Here is an 18,663-nt window from a genome sequence, read left to right as displayed (position 1 = left end):
GGGGAGGTCTCGACGAGTGGGATGCAACCCTTTCAGATCTAGATCAAGCCATGTGCATGGGGGTAGAGGTATTCGTAAAAAAATTGATTGGAGTGAAGGGTGAAAAAAATAGGGTCGGATAGAGTGTGTGGGAGGTTGAACAAAAGGGTGGAGGTCAATTCCCCCTACCACACGAGGGTTTGGATCCAATGTGAGATGTGGGGAGTTTTTGTATTGATGTCGATATCACGCCATGGATGGAAAGAAATCGCGGGGGAAGGAGACTAGGCTTATGTTTGGATAGGAAGGTGTGAGAGGGGAGGGGGTAGTGGGGGTATAGGGATGAGGGGGGAGGGTAGGTTCTGACTAGTAGGCCCAAAATTTCGCTGACAAGCACGAGTTTCGAATTGATCACATCTCGTGCTCGCGCACTCGTTGCATGCAGCCACCTCCCAGTGCGACGCGTCGTTCCCTCGGTGGATCTATGCAATCCATCGCGCTAGCGTGAATTGGGGGTGGACAATCGTGCAGTATGCGACACCCCTTCTAATCGAGACGGTCAAACATGCTATCTTTTGTCCATAACCCTTTTGACTGAGACAGTCAAACATGATAATTTTTATTATTTTTATGTTTGTACAATCATGATTAAATGAATAGATCGAAAGTTTTCTCGCAAAACAAAAAGCATGATACGCATGATAATTTTTATTATTTTTTGTGTCATTACTATTATGATTAAAGGTGAATAGATTGAAAGTTCTCTCGTAAAATAAAAAGCACGATACAAATTTGAGTCACTTATTTTGGGATGGAGGAGTATCTAATATTTCTTTTCGATTGAATGGTGTTGATGCGTTTACTGAACGCTACAGCCGTGCTTCCCTACGTGGTACTTTTACTGTTTTACCTTTTTGTTTGACATGCCCTACTGATAGATCAGAACAACCTCATAAGAATTATGAGGACCAACATGGGAATCTAGAGCAAGCACAAGAAAAAAAACATCAGCTTCTATCTTCCATTCAGATTCAGTACTACACATTTGCATCCGTATGTAGTCCATATTGGAATCTCTAAAAAGACTTGTATTTATGAACGCAGGGAGTATCAGTGCGATCGGTGGACATATAAAGAGCTTCACTAATTACATATTTTTCTCTCCTATACATTTTTATATTTTTATAGTCATACTGTCACTGAACTTGGGTACTCTAATTCATGCTCAGCTGTAGTTACCGGATACTCAGTCTGCTCACTCCATCGCTTGAAATGCCAAAATTAGATACATGCACTCTACAAGCATGGTGACCCCTTCTGATTGAAAAATGGCACAATCATCTAGAATCGCTCTTTGCTCACTCCATTAGAGAATTCCTTCTTTAGTTGGCTTCACAGTTCAGTAATCCTGCCCTGCGTTGGTTAGCTGGAACAGGAATTGTCCAGATCGTGAGGGGCGGATCCTTCAGGCCACACTATCATCAGCATAGCAAATGACTGGGGCACAAAGACCAAACAATGGACTGTGGACAGTTAAAAAAAATATCTGATGAGGAGTAAGGCACTATATAAATCAAACCATCCAACATAAAGTGAGAAAAGTGAAAGAGCACAGATCAGTTACCACTAGCGTATCTTCAATGCTTCCCTAAGACCAAAGCTCATCTGCCCTTGTCCCTTTTTCCCTAGTGGATTATTCCCCTTCTGCATCATTGTTACAAATTCATTGTAGTCGATCCGACCATCCTGGAGACAGAAAAGGGAATAAACTTCTTTATCTCTAGTATCTAATACATTTCATAATGAGAATAAATCTACTTACATTGTCTTGATCAATGTCTCGGATAATATCGTCAAGATGTGCATCTCCTATACCAAACTCTTCACATGCTTTTTGCAGTTCATCTTGAGTAATGTAACCACTGCCATCTTTATCGAAGTATGAGAATGCTGCAAACAAATTATCTTCTCTCTCGACCTTGTTCAGATGCAATGTTGCCGCAAGGAATTCCCCATAATCAATTGACCCACTGTTATCAATATCCGCCTGAAAATTGCAGAACACATATCTTCATTCAAGCAAGGCCTAATGAACATGTCTCATGTCTAATTGTTAGAGTGCGTAATGGGCCTGGGCTGGCGGTATAGCCCGTTAGTCTTAGGGTTAATTAGAGATAAGGGTCGCTTGCTTAGGGGTCAAGTAAGCCTTGCTTGGGAGTCAAGTAAACCTCTCTATATAAAGAGAGGAGATGTATCAATCTAATCAAGCAAGAATTAAGAAGGAAATCCCTTCCCTCTTGCCCGGCCGTGGGCAAAAAGGCCTAATACAATACAGCTAATACTCCTCAAGTTCAGTCTTTTGCCAGAACATGAAAGGGATACTCTCACATGGCAATGAAAATTTCAGAACCACAGAAGTTTAGAAGAAATACAAGAGCTTATGATCGTTTTACAAGTAAACAGTACTCCCTCCATAAATAAATATAAGAGTGTTTAGATCACTAAAGCAGTGATCTAAACACTTATATTTCTTTACAGAGGGAGTACCAATGTCAAGAATGCTATGCCCAACTGTCAAGCTATAGATGTCTCAAGAACCCTAATTTAAGAAAGCTTTCTTGAGCTTGTAGGGCTTGATAACAAACAATATATTATCTTAGAAAGCATACAACTGAAAATACAAGTGCCATGCTGTGATAAATATGTTAGAACAGTTACCGCTTCCATTAGAGTTGCGATTTCTGACTCTTTTAAGTTGGCACCAACTCTCTGCAAGCCAGTTTTTAGTTCCTCCAATGTGATTTGGCCACTATTGTCAGTATCGAGCATTTTGAACATCTCTCTTAATCCTGCAATTTCATCTTCAGACAGATTCTCGGCAATTACCTATACGCATAACCCAGTTTAACAATAGCATCAATACTGAACATGCTTAATCAATATGCTTGGTAAAAAACCAAAGGAAAATTTACTGCAATACTCACTCTAAGGGCCATCTTCTTTAGTTTATTCATTGCTGAAAATTGTTTTAATCTAGTTAAGACAGCAGAATCAAGTGGCTTGTCAGGAGCAACTCCATCAACACAAACCCAAGGATGACCTGCCAATGTAAAGATGGCTCACTACAATAAATACTGATGCGAATACGACACTGGATGGCAAAATAGTAGTTTCAACGCGAAGTGGTGTTTATGCTTCAATGTACTCACATAGAGCTTCATGTGCAGTCAATCTCTTTCCGGGATCACGGTTCAGCATTTTCCTAACCAAATCCTTTGCACTCTTTGAGATACTGGGCCAGGGCTCGGATGAAAAATCAAGATCACCTTGCAAAACTTGTTCAAATATCCCTTGCTCAGATTCTGAAAAAGAGACCAGCATCCACAATAAAATAAAGAAGCGGATAACTGTCAATATTGTGTAAAAGGATGAAGTTTAATAATGTGGCTAGAAGACTAGATGCATGCTTACCATCCCAGAATGGAGGGACCCCGCTCAACAAGATATAAATTATTACTCCGGCACTCCAAACATCCACTTCGCAGCCATACTGTTTCAGCAGAACCTCAGGGGCGACATAGTAAGGACTTCCAACGACATCTGAATAAATTCCACCTGTAAAAGCAATCATTTAATGCATATTGCACAGGAAGACTTGTAGGAATAGTGATTACTTCCATAGCAGTTTCCATGTCTGAATATGTATAGGTTGTAAGGTGTAACATTCTAAAATCTTCAACTATCAATGTGCATGACCATGCATGTCCTTTTATTTCTAAAAAACTGTGGTCTGCAATACCCATTCCATAGCCAAAAGCCGGAACAGAAAGGTGGAAGCCATCCATTTCGGTTGCCTTCCAAAATAGGCTCACCAGTCACCACAATCATATGACATCATGCTCAAGAATTCAGAACTTTGCGTGGAGTTTGGTCATCTGAAGGTTCATCACTTGCCATAACCATATACTCCACACCTGGATCGTGTATACAATCTCAAAAGCCATATATTTCCGAGATGAAAGTCTTCCAGATATCATGATATTCTTTATGATTTCACATGGCTGCCATAGCAGGTGAGCAAATAAAAGAAATTCAATTGGTGATGACATGCACTGATGACCCTTTGTGGGATAAAATGATAATATTCTTAGTCAATGTAGCATTACGAAGTATATGCAATCAAACGAGTACTGTGCATTTGATATCATCTGAAGGTTTTTGTTCAATTAATTAAACCAGTATCTAGACTCAATAGTCAATATTCATAACTATTTGCATAGGAGTTTGGTCGCAGGTTTTGTGATTGTGCAGAAACTCAGGCCCTGTTTGTCAGCTTTAGGCAGCAGATTCTCGTAAGAAAAATCAAAAGCCGAAATAAACAGCTATTTGGAATCAGCTTTGCCAGTGAAGCTGAATCTGGATTCGGGCCATTTTCAGCACAATTGCCTGAAGCACATCCAGGTGTACTTCAGTGGCAAATCTGATCCGCAGAATTAGCTTTGCCAGTGAAGCGAATCTACAGGTGATTCGAAGCCAACTGAAGCTGAAACAAACAGGGCCTCAATCTTATCATCACATAAAACTCCATGTCTACCTTCCTGTGTAAGTACACAACCTTGAGCAGCAATTTCACATTCACACATGGACAAAGAAGGGCCAAATTACTCTTATCTAAAGTGCAACGACATAAATTAAGTTCTCAAAAATTACAAGCTTGTGTCTCCAAGTTACTGTTATACTTGAAGACGCTTAAGTATTACTACTGTCACACAATGTATTTATCCCTGAAACTGGAATTATGAGTCCATTACTAGACATGAAAACTCGATCAAGAACACTTCAAATAATCCTAGCAGTCTAGCACAATAGTATTCCCTCCGTCCGGAAATACTTGTCGTAGAAATGAATGAAAATGGGTGTATCTAGAACTAAATTGCATCTAGATACATCCATTCCTCCGACAAGTATTTTCGGACGGAGGGAGTATTCGACAGCTCGTATTAAATAAAGATTCTCAACTAAAAGCTGCAAGTGCACCAATACAACACATCTACCTGGCTAAGTTAGAAAATAGCAGCTCAAGCTAGCACTGTCCATGATATATATAAAAAAATGCGCCAGCAAAATGTCATGCACGTTCTACACTACAGCCAGCACCAAGGATAGAGGCCAGACCTGGTTTGAAAAAGATAGAGAGCCCGAAATCAATGGTCTTGAGTGGCGAGTCCTCCTTTTGGTTGACAAACAAGAAATTCTCTGGCTTGAGGTCTCTGTGCATGACCCCAAGAGAATGGCAAGCCTCCACAATCCCAATGATCACCCTAGCCAGCTGCGCGGCGGCCTTCTCAGAGTAGTGCCCCCGCTGTATGATCCTGTCGAACAGCTCCCCTCCCGCACAGAGCTCCATGACGAGGTGCACGGCAACAGCATCCTCGTAAGCCCCGACGATGGAGATCACGTTCGGGTGGCCGGCGAGGTGGTGCATAATCTGGATCTCGCGGCGCACATCCTCGACGTCCTCCTCGGTGACGAGCTTCCGCTTTGCGATGGACTTGCAGGCGAACTCCTTCCCCGTGGCCTTTTCGACGCACTTGTAGGTGGTGCCAAACTGGCCCTGCCCCAGCTTCTTGCCTAGGGTGTAGAGGTCCTTGATGCGCTCTGAGTCGCGCTTGAGGACGGATTCGGCGATGAGGCCGGCGCTCTGGACGCGCTTTACCTTGGGCTTGTTTGGGTCGGAGGAGGGAGGGGAGAGGTCGGAGTCGTCGAGATCGGGGCCCGCGGACGAGGTGGAGGAGCACATGGAGGGGCAGGAGTCGGGCGGTGGGACCGCCGGCTCGGCGCGGGCGGCGCCGGGGCGCCACAGTACGGCGACGGAGACGGTGCTGAAGAATCCGTGGCGGTCCGCCGTGGCGCTGGGGCCGGCGCTGGGGCCGGCGCAGGTGTTCCCCATCGCGCCGGCGATGGGGGCGGCAGAGGCCTAGGCAAACGGCGGCAGCAACGGCGGCATGCGGCGGCGTCGAGACTCGGGGATTGGATCGGAGGAGGATTGGTGGAGGAGAGGAGATGGCCGGAGATGGCCGAGGCGGGTAGGGGCTCGTGCGGCTGACATGTGGCCCACGTGAAACTGCGCGCCCGGCTTTGGCAGTGGGCACAGGGGTCGTGACGAGGAAGCGAGGGCTGCGGGATTGGCGATGCGCGCCAGATCGGACGGCGGGGATGGTCGGATAATTTGCGTGCTTCGCTGCTGCCACGTAGGACGCAGGAAGCGACGTGGATCCTTCCTCTCTGTCAATTCCTCTCTTACTGTACCGCGCGTAGGACGCAGGAAGCGACGTAGGACGCAGGAAGCGACGCAGGAAGCGGGCAGAGTGGCATCCCAGAGCAAGACGCGGGGGCGATTGGCCGGTGCGGTTCCTCTGCTTCGGAATGGCGTCTCCCCCAATGGGCGCGGCGGCCGAGGCCAGTCGAGGGGCCCCACGTGTGATGGCATTGGACAGGATAACGCGAGGACAGCCGGCTTTTGACCAGGTGACTACTGCATCAGGACCCACGGAACGTTCGAGTGGCCGCCACGGATGAGTCTCAAATTCGATGGGCGGGGGAGATGCTACGAGGGAGGGGCCTACACGTTTGGAGGCAGCCAGCAGCAGCTGCCCGGGAGCCGTTGGTGCGGGCCCAAGAGCGTGTTGCTCTGTTGACCCCGCCGGCCCCGCTGCAGGACGAGCATGTGGGCGGGCTCCTAACCAGCGTGCAAGGCGAGCATAGAACCCACAGCGGAGAGGCAGCGCGTCGGGAGGATTGTGACAAGGGGGGCCAGGAGGGCCCAGTAGCACAGGCAACGCGTCCAGAGGATAGCGACAAGGAGAGTCAGGAGGGCCCAGCTGCACAAGAGTTGTGGGAGGGCCCGGTGAATCTGGAATCACGTGTGCCCATACAGAATGACAAGGCTGCATGCTGCTCGATAGAGGGTGGAATAAACAAAGCCCTGCGGTTGAGGCCCAGCCAGTGTTGGAGGAGGGGCCCCACATTGATGGGAGCCATGCACATGCATCTACTGAGATAGATACGTCTGTTTCGAGAGTTTTGGAGGGCCTGGAATCTGAACACCAGATGGGCTTGGAAAAGGAGACAGAGCTCATTACCGATGCATGTAGGAGCCTGGTCTGCGCACCTCATAGGGAGGATATAGAGGGGATGACAGCCAATGAGGTGGTGGCGTATGGCAAGCTCAAGAGTTTCTGCTCAAACATCATCAAGCGCCTCGCCCCACCGCTTGTCGAGGAGGTGCAGGCATCGCAACTTCGCCCGGAAGCTGAGCCCTTCACTTCCAAGAGAACCACCAGGGCCTCCAAGAGGACCACGACAAAAAAAGAGACCCAGAGACACACCCGTGGAGAATGTGCTGCTCCACGCCTTAGGCATGGTCCCGGACGACCTGGAGGTAGATGACGACGTCCTGCACGAACTCAAGGCGCTCTTCGACTCGCTGTTGCGCGAGCAACATATCCGGATCATCACGACGCTCTTCGGCAAGACGATCCCGTCGGCGGAGGAAATGGAGGCACAAAACACAATAATGGTGTGTGCTTAGCTAGGATCCCCTAGCGACGTTGGGGTACGTTCCTTCATGGATCTACACCCAGTGGTGCTTTGCTGGAATGTTCGCGGTTTGAACAATCTCGCAAAAGAAAAGGCGGTGCGGGAATTTGTGGGCACGTTAGTGGTCAACTTGATTTTCTTTCAAGAAACTAAGATGGATGTAATAGACCGATTCATAGTTATGTAATGTTTGGGGCCATCTTTTGATGGCTTTGCTTACTTGCCGGCGTTGGAGACTCACGGTGGAGTGCTCTTAGCTTGGAATAGCTCGGTGTTGGAAGTGGAAGCCACTCAATTCGACACGAACTTTGTCACGGGATGGGTGCGCACCAAAACTTGGGATCCTTGGTGGATTTCGGTGGTCTACGTACCACAAGGGGATGAGCGCAAGTGCCAATTCCTGGAGGAGCTTAGGATGAGAAGCGCGATATGCCCTGGAGCTTGGCTCATGTTAGGCAATTTCAACATGATACTACAAGCTTCAGAGAAAAGCAACAACAATCCTAATAGGAGCATGGTGAGCAAATTTAGGGAATTTGGAGAGGACCAACAGCTTCGTGAGATGTACATGCACGGGAGAAAGTAAACGAGGTCCAACGAGCGGGAATCACCCACGCTTACCAAGATCGATAGAGTCCTCGTGACGGTGGAATGGGAGCTGGACAATGCTGATTACCTGCTGCAGGCGATGTCCACGGGAGTCTCTGACCACGCGCTCTTACACCTTATCACGAGTGTGGGTTTTTGCCCCCAAAAAGCGCTTCAGATACGAGCTATTCTGGACCAAACTGGAGGGGTTCCAGGAGGCGGTGAGGGAGGCCTAGGTATGTGATCCCGTGATAGTAGACCCATTCAAGAGGCTTGATGTGCTGCTGTGCAACTAGGATGTGGCCCTACAAGCATGGGGCCAGCGTAAAATCAGAAATGTTAAACTGTCGATGAGAGTGTCTACATGGGTTATTCATAGATTGGACATTGCGCAAGAGAATAGAGCGCTGCTCACGGAGGAAGCATGGCTTCGTCGTACTCTCAAGAAGGCGCTCCTGGGCATGGCGGCCTTGGAAAGGACAATTGACCGACAACGTTCCAGACTTATATGGATTCGAGAGGGAGACACCAACACCAAGCTTTTCTAGGCAGTGGCTAATGGGAGGAGGACCAAGAACTTCATCGCGCATGTCAAGCTTGGCGACGCTATCATTACTAACCAAGAGAGAAAGGTGGAGGTCTTCACCGAGGCCTATGAGAGGCTGTTGGGGATGGCGCAATCTAGGGAGAACACTCTCAACTTGCAATATCTGGGGATCGAGGCTAAGGACTTGCACTGCTTAGAAGAAATGATCACGGAGGAGGAAGTTTGGCAGGTGATTAAGGAGATGGCGCCGGACCGGGATCCGGGGCGGACGAATGCATTGGAGCCTTCTTTCAAAAAGCACAGCAGATCATCAAACCATATGTCATGGCAGTACTGATGAAGCTATTTGTTGGAGACACTAGAGGCTTCGCCAAACTAAACAAACCAGATATCATCTTCATCCCCAAAAAAGCAGACGCTGAAGAAATAGGGGACTACAGGCCCATCAGTCTAATACACAACATCCCAAAGCTCTTCACAAAAGTACTTGCCAACCTCCTCCGATTACAAATGCATGAGCTAGTGGCGATGAACTAGTCCGCCTTCATCAAAGGAAGACATCTTCACGACAACTTTCTGTTGGTTCGTCAAGTGGCGAGGAAAATTCACGCGAGAAGAACCCCCGGGGTTTTCATAAAGTTGGACATCTCATGAGCCTTTGATTCCCTCTCCTGGCCTTTTCTTTTTGAGGTTCTAAGAGCGATGGGCTTTGTACAAAGGTGGATGGATTGGATGGCAGCGCTGCTATAGTCGGCCAACACAAAGGTGGTTGTCAATGGGGTGTCGGGGAGGAAGATCATGAATGCCTGTGGCTTGAGACAGGGGGGCCCTATTTCGCCGATGTTATTTGTCATAGCCATGGAGGCCCTTTCGGCATTGATACACAAGGCCACGGAGATGGGAGCTCTTAGCACTTTCACCGGGATCACGCCGACACAAAGTGTGTCCATATAGGCCGATGATGTGGCCATGTTCGTTAGGCCTTCAATGCAAGATTTGGCTGCAGTTAGAACAATTCTGACAGTGTTCGGAGAAGCATCAGGCCTTAAGGTCAACTACCGCAAATCAACGACAATGCTTATAAGGGGTAGCGTGGAGGACAAAATCAGAGTGGCGGACATGCTACAATGTAATATTTCGGAGTTCCCCAGTACATACCTCGGGCTACAACTCATGATAAAGAGCCTAAATCGAGCTCAGTGGCAACCCATGTTGGACAAGGTGCAACATTTCATGCCGGCTTGGCAAAGAGGGCTCAAACCGGGATGTCTAATCCTGGTGTAGTCGGTCATTGTGGCACCACCTGATGATAATTGAGGCACCGGAGTGGGTTCTGGAGGATATAAACAAGTGGATGAGGTCTTTCTTTTGGGCCGAAAAAGACAAGTGCAACGGTGGCCAATGTCTGTGGCATGGGATAAAATTTGCCGGCCAAAAATATTCGACGTCTTAGGTATCAAAAACCTCAAGTGGCAAGGCATTGCACTCTGAGTAAGATGGGAATGGCTAAAGAGGACAGATGTTCATAGGCCATGGTATGGGCTGCCCATGATTCCAGACACAGAGGCAAGCACTACAAAAAATACACTTCTGTGATGATACGTATTTGTCATAGTAGGTCACATTTTCTATCATGCATGTACATCCATGACGCTTTTATGACAGAATCAAGATAGTCATACTTGTGTTGTCGTAGAAGTGTTCCATGACATTATCAAAATTATCATCACGGAAGTGTCCACTTCCATGACGATAAATCGCGCGTCATAGAAGTGCTTTCGTCAAGGGTGACCGACACGTGGCATCGACCGTAACGGGTCGCCATTAAGCTATCAAGTCCGGTTTTGGATCCGATAACCCGTTAACAGCCTAGAGCAATGGGGATTTTTCACGTGTAAAATTCTCATTGGCCGGAGGAAACACGTGTTTGCTCACCGTTGGGACATATGTCATCCACTCATTGGACAGGAGGCGCCTATGATACGTTGACATGTGGCACGGCCCAACAGAGGCCCATTCCGGCGAAAAGGTCGGCCCAGCTAAAGGCCCACCATGTTTTTTAGACACTAGTGGGCTGGCCCGTTAACAGCCTGCCATGTTTTGGGCCAAATTGAGGCCCATAGTAGATCAGGCCCGTTCACAGCCTGCCGTGTTTTGGGCCAAATTACGGCCCATATTGGATCAGGCCCGTTAACAGACCAGTGTTCTTTTGGGCCAACTCTAAGACAGGTTTGTATTTCATCCTGTTAAATGCCTGTTAACCAGTTCGGGCCGATAATAGTTTTGGCCTGTTAGCGGCCTGTGGTGCATCTGGGACGTTGTGGGCCCGGTTTAACTTTAGGCCCTTTAACGGCCCATGCAGAAACTGAACTATTTCTTGTCCGAAGTAACTTTAGGTCTCTTAACGGCCCGTAGTCTTCATGGATAAATTTCAGCCCAACAGGCCTATCACCCTGTTAATGGCCCGTGGAACAGTTGGGCCTAATTATAGCCCGCGTTGAATCCGGCCTGCTTACAGCCCATCTGATAATGGCATGTGACACTTTTGGCCCTATGGCCCGCGTGGATACCGGCCTGCTTAAAGCCCATAATTTTATTGGGCCAAACAAGCCCGAGATATATTTTGGCTTGTTAACTGCTCGTCCCATTTGGGCCAAACATGGGCCTTAGGCAGTTTCGGCCTGTATTGACTCGTGAATTTTTTGGCCCAACGCTAGCCCAATCTAGGTTTTAGCCTGTTAAAAGCCCATGGTATTCTCTGGCCCGGCTGTCTAGAACTTTACTCGGCCTGTTAAAGGCCGGAAACTACTATAGGTTTAGAACTGCTAATGGCCCAAGATGATTATAGGCCCACGTTTTGGCTCATATGAGTAACGGGCCGGCCTGAAGACCGACAACACTGAGATCCACCGAACCTTCCAGCCTAAATTACAACATACCGACCAAAGAATAAACCTAGACTATACAATAGAGAAATTACGGCATATTACATCCACTGGGAATCAAAGTTTGCTATCGGTGATAATAAAGCGCAACATAACTACGGATTACATACACTTGGCATCAAAGGTTGGCACCAGTGCATATAAACGTGCCGACAAAAGAATATACAAAACTGAGAGCGCTTCAGAAGGCACTAGGCCTGGCCAGGACGGGGCCCCGCAAGCAGCCGAACAAGCTGATGAGACCTCAGTTGTGTCAACAATAGATGCTCCATCCCTAGTTGTATGACACCATAGTGTGCAAGGCAATCCTCTGACATCTTCTTTGCATCTTTGACTTCAAGTCGGAGCTGAGCTGAAGCAAGCCTTTCTGCTTTAAGTTGAGACTGAAGAAGTCGAACTGATTGAGGTAGCGACTACATAGAGGTTGTCTCACACCTGCTGGTGAGTAGCTTCAACTCACTGTCTTCATCAAGATAGGACCTTGGGGTCATCTCGATGTCCTCAATATGATTTGGCTCACTCTCTTCCCTAAAGTTCTGCCCGGCATAAGAGATACGACTCTGAAAGAGAAACAAGGAGACACGTAACAGGTTTCACAATTATATAAGCAAATAAATGGATCTATTCTACATAAGGAACATGTTTTTACAACTACAAGTTAAAACTGGTAGTTGTTGCAAACATCCAATCAGATGTAAACAGCAAAGTAAACAGCAGTGGAGGAAATGATGCCTATCTAACTCTATACTAGAACAAAGTTTGAAGGCTTGAGAAGGATGAACTTACATTCCATGTTAACACGGGCTAGACAAAGCCCTTCTCCATGTTGATGGAAGGATAATTTAATAAATTCCCCAAAGAAAATTCTTTATAAGTGTTGCCATTATTCAACATTTTGCAAAGAGTAAATATAGATCAAATAATATTGGAAGAAACAGAGGATAATGAAGCTCATGTGCAGATCGATGATACATAATCAAATAGCAATTAATTAAGTACAGGGTTACAAGGCAAAAGGTACTGACAAGAGGAATGCATACATCAACATGTGCAGTGGCATTGGCTTTATTCAACATTTTGGTAAGAGTAAATGTAGATACGATAATTTGGAGAAAGTGGAGGGTAGGGCAGATAAGATGCAGAGTAATGCTAGACAATCAACTATCTCGCGATTCAAGTACAGTAATACCACCACCGTCCATTATTACTTGTCGCTCAGATAGATGTATCTAGCACTATTAAGTTCTAAATACATCCAATTGATCAACAATTAATTCGATACAGAGGGAGTACATGATAATAGGTACTTACATGAGCAATCCAAAAGTTCATAACCATTGTGTTAATTCTATATTTATCTAAGAGTAAATATAGATCTTATCATTTCAAGCAAAGGGAGGATAAAGAAGCGAACATTTACAGTGATGCTACATAATCAAACAGCAATGAGTGTAAGTATGTTGACAAAGGGCAAGAGGTACTGACAAGAGCAATGTAGAGCCCAATATTGTTGTGAGATCTTATGATCCTTTGAGCAAGGAGATTCATCTGGAATTAGTTTTCATACAAGAGAGAAGGTAAGGCACATGCAGAAATTTAGGAGTTCAAATTTTGAATTGATATCATAGACAGTACCTGACGCTGGGCTCTCAGCAGTTCTAATAGGGGTTTGGCTAGTGGAGTAGGGGTAAAATGTGGTACAATTGGGCATCTATTTTCTGTGGTTGTTGATCTATCTGATTTATCAGGTATCACTACCTTTTCCAAATACCTAGTTTGTACTCCTTGAGGATTTGCACTCACCCTCTTCCTTTTGGACATCTATTACGAAAGAACAAAATTTGAATGGAAAGTATGACGACACATGGAATAGGTACATAGAATGGATAGGTATGGCATATACTCATATATGATGCTTAAACTAAGCAGATGGTGTAACAAAGTAGAAGTAATGCAAGAGTTCAGATGCAAAATATGTGCGACCAATACAACCTTGCCAAGTTAGAGCAAGCACCTTGATGGGTGAATAAGATAGGCCATCCTCTACCATGCCAAGTGAAAGGATCGATATGGTTGACTAGAGGGGGGTGAATAGGCAACTAACAATTTTTTAGACTTTTCTTTAACAATTTAAACCTTGCAATGAAATAGGTTGTCTAGATGTGCAACTACGTGGACAACCTATATGATGCAAAGATAATAAGCACACAAGCAAGCAATGGATATAGCAAAAGTAAAGGGATAAGATAACCAAGAGTGGATCCGGTGGAGACGAGGATGTGTTACCGAAGTTCCTTCCTTTTAAGGGGAAGTACGTCTCTGTTAGAGCGGTGTGGAGGCACAATGCTCCCCAAGAAGCCACTAGGGCCACCGTAATCTCCTCACGCCCTCACACAATGCGAGATGCCGTGATTCCACTATTGGAGCCCTTGAAGGCGGCAACCGGACCTTTACAAACAAGATTGGGGCTATCTCCACAACACTTGGAGGCTCCCAATAATCCCGCGAAGCTTCACCACAATGGAGTATGGCTTCGAGGTGACCTCAACCGTCTAGGGTGCTCAACACCCAAGAGTAACAAGATCCGGAAGGGATAAGTGGGGGAATCAAATATCCTGTGGTGGAAGTGTAGATCGGGCACTTGTCACCCAATCCCGAGAAAATCAACAAGTTTGATTGGCTAGGGAGAGAGATCGAGTGAAAATGGAGCTTGGAGCAACAATGGAGCTTAGAGGTGGAAGAGGTAGTCAACTAGAGGTAGAAGACACCCCTTATATAGTCGAGGGAAAAATCCAACCGTTATCCACATGTTCAGCCCGCGACACGCGGTACTACCGCTTCAGGGGCGCGGTACTACTGCGAGGTTGTGCGGTACTACCGTGGCTGACCACAGTACTACCGCGACAGCAACACAGGCCGAAACTAGCCTGACAAGGGGGCAGTACTACCGCTTGCGCGGTACTACTGCACCCACTTGCGGTACTACCGCTAGGCAGGAAAGTCACGACCTGGGAAGGGCGCGGATGAAATAAATTACATCCGTGCCTACTTCCGCTGAAACTGAGGTGGTACAAAAACCCGACGCGGTACTACCGCTCGCGAGGCGCGGTACTACCGTGCGGGCGCGGATGTAAAAAATTACATCCGCGCCTACTACCGCGACACTGCAGTACTAGGTAGGAGGGCCATGGTACTACGACTCCTAGGGAGCGGTACTACCGTGGGCCCCCGCGGTACTACCGCGCTGGACGAGCGGTACTACTGTGGAGGGCGCGGATGTAAAAAATTACATCCGCCCCTACTACCGCACCAGAGCGGCACAAGGCCTGGGAGCTGCGGTACTACCGCTCCAGATGAGCGGTACTACTGTGACACACAGCGGTACTACCGCGTGTACTTGTGGTACTACCGCAAGTACAGCAGTAGTCGTTAGATTTCCGCACAACCTAGATAACAAAGGGAAGCTCCAAAATGCAGGGAAAGGAGGAACAAGTGTACGTGTTGATTCCACCCAAACCTTTCCGACGCGGACCCCCTCTTAATAGTACGGCTCTCCTACGACTCAAATCCACCAAAGAGAAACGTAGAACAACGCCGACTTCAATAGTCTCCGAGGGGCACCGAATCGTCTCATGCCTAGAGATGAAGTATCTGCGAAACTCAATGATAGAGGCCAAGGTGTCCCGTCTTTCGATGAGATGATGGATATCGCTTTGGTGGCAGTCGACTTTGACGATCCGACTACGAACGTGCGAGGACGTCGCGCCTTAGCAATCGCTAAACCAACTCCGAGAGGTTATTGACCACGCCGGAGCACGATCAACCTGACCACGAGGGTCTGTTTCCTGCGAGCAAACGAAGAACAAGCAAGAAACTGAGATTGCAATCTGGATATTGCGAATATAAGATGAAAGCTTTATTGATCAAGGTGGGGTTCTGTGACGCCTTTGTCTGGTCGTTGAACACAAACGAAGTACGCGAAGTTGCAGCTATGGCGAACTTTTAATCTAAACAAAACCCAAAGTCTAAACGATGCCCTAAGGGCTGTATATATGGAGGAAGAGGGGGGAATTTCGTGGCCCTTGATGGAGGGGTCCGAAATCAACCCTATCTCTTGTTTCCCCACACATACGGACTCTAAAAATAGCCTATATTATGTATTTCGAAATTACATGGGCCTGGCCCAATAATAAGGTGACGCAGCACCTAAAATAGCCTCGGGACAAAATTTATGAAGTGGCATCTTGTATATTTGGTCCAAGGCTTCATGCACCCCTTATGGTGGCTTCAAAGTCCTGAAATCATCACTTGTAACTCCGTTCTTGTTTCCCTTGCGCATGCCATCATCTCCATGCTTGTTCTTGTTCCAATGTTCATCCTTCTCCAAGCTAGGCCCTTCATTTGTAAGAAAAACAAATGTATCCAATTTAGGCAGCATCATATTCTCATGAACATTAGAATCATTACCAAGAAACGAAAGTACCTGGTAATTTAGTTGGCGTGCACGAGCTCTAGTAATTGGTCCAGTATGTAGAGCAGCAGGGGATGTGGGTGTAACAATTGTATTGATGTCCTCATCATCCTCCCCTTCTTGAAATGAAGTCGTCCTCGACGGAAGTTCATCTTCCTCACCCAAATAAGGCTTCAAATCTGCAATGTTAAAAGTGGGACTAACCCCAAAATCTGCAGGCTGCTCAAGTTTATATGCATTATCATTTATTTTCTCTAACACCTTAAAGGGACCATCAGCACGTGGCATTAACTTTGATTTGCGCAAATCAGGAAATCTATCCTTACGCAAATGTAACCAAACAAGATCTCCAGGTGCAAACACAACATGTTTTCTACCCTTATCTCCAGCAAGTTTATATTTAGCATTCATACGCTCAATGTTTTCCTTAGTTAACTCATGCATTTTTAAAATCAATTCAGCACGTTGTTTAGCATCAAAATTAACCTTCTCCGAAGATGGAAGAGGCAACAAATCAATAGGTGCACGAGGTAGGAAACCATACACAACTTCAAAAGGGCACATCTTAGTAGTAGAATGCAATGAACGATTATAAGCAAATTCAATATGAGGCAAGCATTCCTCCCACATTTTCTTATTATTCTTCAAAACAGCCCTAAGCATAGTAGACAACTTTCTATTGACTACTTTAGTTTGTCCATCAGTTTGGGGGTGACAAGTAGTACTAAAAAGCAGTTTAGTCCCCAACTTAGCCCATAAACATCTCCAAAAGTGGCTAAGAAATTTAGTATCACGATCTGAAACAATAGTATTTGGCACACCATGCAAGCGAATAATTTCACGAAAGAACAAATTAGCAACATTAACAGCATCATCACTTTTATGACATGGTATAAAGTGTGCCATTTTCGAGAATCTATCCACGACAGCAAATATGCTATCCCTCCCCTTCTTTGTTCGAGGTAAACCTAAAACAAAGTCCATAGATATATCCTCCCAAGGAACACTAGGTACAGGCAAAGGCATATATAAACCATGAGGATTGAGTCGTGACTTAGCTTTTTGACATGTAGTGCAGCGAGCAATAAAACGCTCAACATCCCGTCTCATCTTTGGCCAAAAGAAATATGTAGCAAGTACGTCCTCCGTCTTCTTCACGCCAAAGTGTCCCATTAATCCTCCTCCATGCGCCTCCTGCAACAACAAAAGACGAACGGAGCTAGCTGGAATGCATAGCTTGTTAGCACGAAACACAAATCCATCGTTAACGACGAACTTGTTCCACATTCTTCCTTCTTTACAATTCTGCATTACATCTTTAAAATCAGCATCTTGCACATATTGATCTTTGATGGTCTCCAAACCAAATATTTTGAAGTCAAGTTGTGAAAGCATAGTATAGGGCGAGACAATGCATCAGCAATAACATTTTCTTTTCCCTTCTTGTGTTTAATGACATAAGGAAAAGTCTCAATGAATTCAACCCATTTAGCATGTCTACAATTCAGTTTAGCTTGACTTTTAATATGTTTCAAAGATTCATGATCAGAATGTATAACAAATTCTTTGGGCCATAAATAATGTTGCCATGTTTCTAAAGTCCGAACAAGAGCATATAATTCTTTATCATAAGTAGAATAATTCAGACTAGGCCCACTCAATTTTTCAGAAAAGTATGCAACAGGTTTGCCATCTTGTAATAACACACCGCCTAATCCAATTCCACTAGCATCACATTCAAGCTCAAAAGTCTTATTAAAATCAGGAAGTTGGAGTAAAGGAGCATGTGTCAACTTATCTTTCAATACCGAGAAGGCTTCTTCCTGTGCGGTACCCCAAAGAAAAGGCACATCTTTCTTTGTAAGCTCATTGAGAGGTGCAGCAATGGTGCTGAAATCTCTCACAAAACGCCTATAGAATCCAGCGAGGCCAAGAAAACTCCTCACTTGTGTGACCTTTTTAGGCTGCGGCCAACTCTCAATAGCTTCAATCTTGGCTTTATCAACTTCAATTCCCTGTGGAGTAACAACATAGCCAAGAAAAGATACTCGGTCGGTGCAAAAGGTGCACTTCCCAAGGTTACCAAACAAACGTGCATCACGTAGAGCAATAAAAATAGCACGTAAATGTTCCAAATGTTCTTCCAAAGATCTGCTATAAATCAATATGTCATCAAAGTAAACTACCACAAATCGTCCAATGGAAGCACGTAAAACTTCGTTCATTAATCTCATGAAAGTACTAGGTGCATTAGTTAACCCAAAAGGCATGACTAACCACTCATATAATCCAAACTTAGTTTTAAATGCTGTTTTCCATTCATCTCCCAATTTCATACGAATTTGATGGTATCCACTACGCAAATCAACTTTGGAGAATATTGTAGAGCCACTCAATTCATCAAGCATATCATCGAGCCTAGGAATAGGATGACAATAACGAATAGTAATATTATTAATGCCTCTACAATCAACACACATACGTGATGTACCATCCTTTTTCGGCACTAGAATAATAGGAACAACACAAGGACT

General features: G+C 45.7%; 1 protein-coding gene across 3 annotated transcripts; it reads right to left on the bottom strand.

Annotated features, from left to right (window-relative positions):
- Positions 1 to 961: 961 nt before the first annotated feature.
- On the bottom strand, positions 962 to 6,117 carry LOC123045044 (calcium-dependent protein kinase 17). 3 transcript variants are annotated; one of them, XM_044467963.1, is made up of 8 exons: positions 5,155 to 6,117; positions 3,451 to 3,594; positions 3,189 to 3,341; positions 2,964 to 3,079; positions 2,698 to 2,865; positions 1,802 to 2,026; positions 1,604 to 1,725; positions 962 to 1,525 (listed from the first exon to the last, which is right to left on the bottom strand). In XM_044467963.1, the coding sequence occupies exons 1-7, from the start codon at positions 5,927 to 5,929 to the stop codon at positions 1,606 to 1,608; spliced, it is 1,701 nt and encodes a 566-aa protein (XP_044323898.1). In that variant the 5' UTR covers positions 5,930 to 6,117; the 3' UTR covers positions 962 to 1,525; positions 1,604 to 1,605. The 3 variants fall into 3 exon arrangements, with proteins under 3 accessions (XP_044323898.1, XP_044323899.1, XP_044323897.1); XM_044467964.1 differs by having other exon boundaries at positions 962 to 1,476; XM_044467962.1 differs by having other exon boundaries at positions 962 to 1,502; positions 5,155 to 6,116.
- Positions 6,118 to 18,663: the final 12,546 nt, after the last annotated feature.

Source organism: Triticum aestivum, chromosome 2B (assembly GCF_018294505.1).
Source record: "Triticum aestivum cultivar Chinese Spring chromosome 2B, IWGSC CS RefSeq v2.1, whole genome shotgun sequence".
Lineage (NCBI taxonomy): Eukaryota > Viridiplantae > Streptophyta > Magnoliopsida > Poales > Poaceae > Triticum > Triticum aestivum.
This window is presented reverse-complemented; position numbering and strand designations above follow the sequence as displayed.

What these genes read in the sequence shown, in the direction of transcription:
- LOC123045044 (XM_044467963.1), bottom strand. Translation starts at nt 5,929, where the DNA reads ATGGGGAACACCTGCGCCGGCCCCAGCGCCGGCCCCAGCGCCACGGCG. An exon ending in CTCTATCTTTTTCAAACCAG is followed by an intron (nt 3,595 to 5,154) that starts GTCTGGCCTCTA and finishes TTGCTTTTACAG; the next exon opens with GTGGAATTTATTCAGATGTC. An exon ending in GACTGCACATGAAGCTCTAT is followed by an intron (nt 3,080 to 3,188) that starts GTGAGTACATTG and finishes TTACATTGGCAG; the next exon opens with GTCATCCTTGGGTTTGTGTT.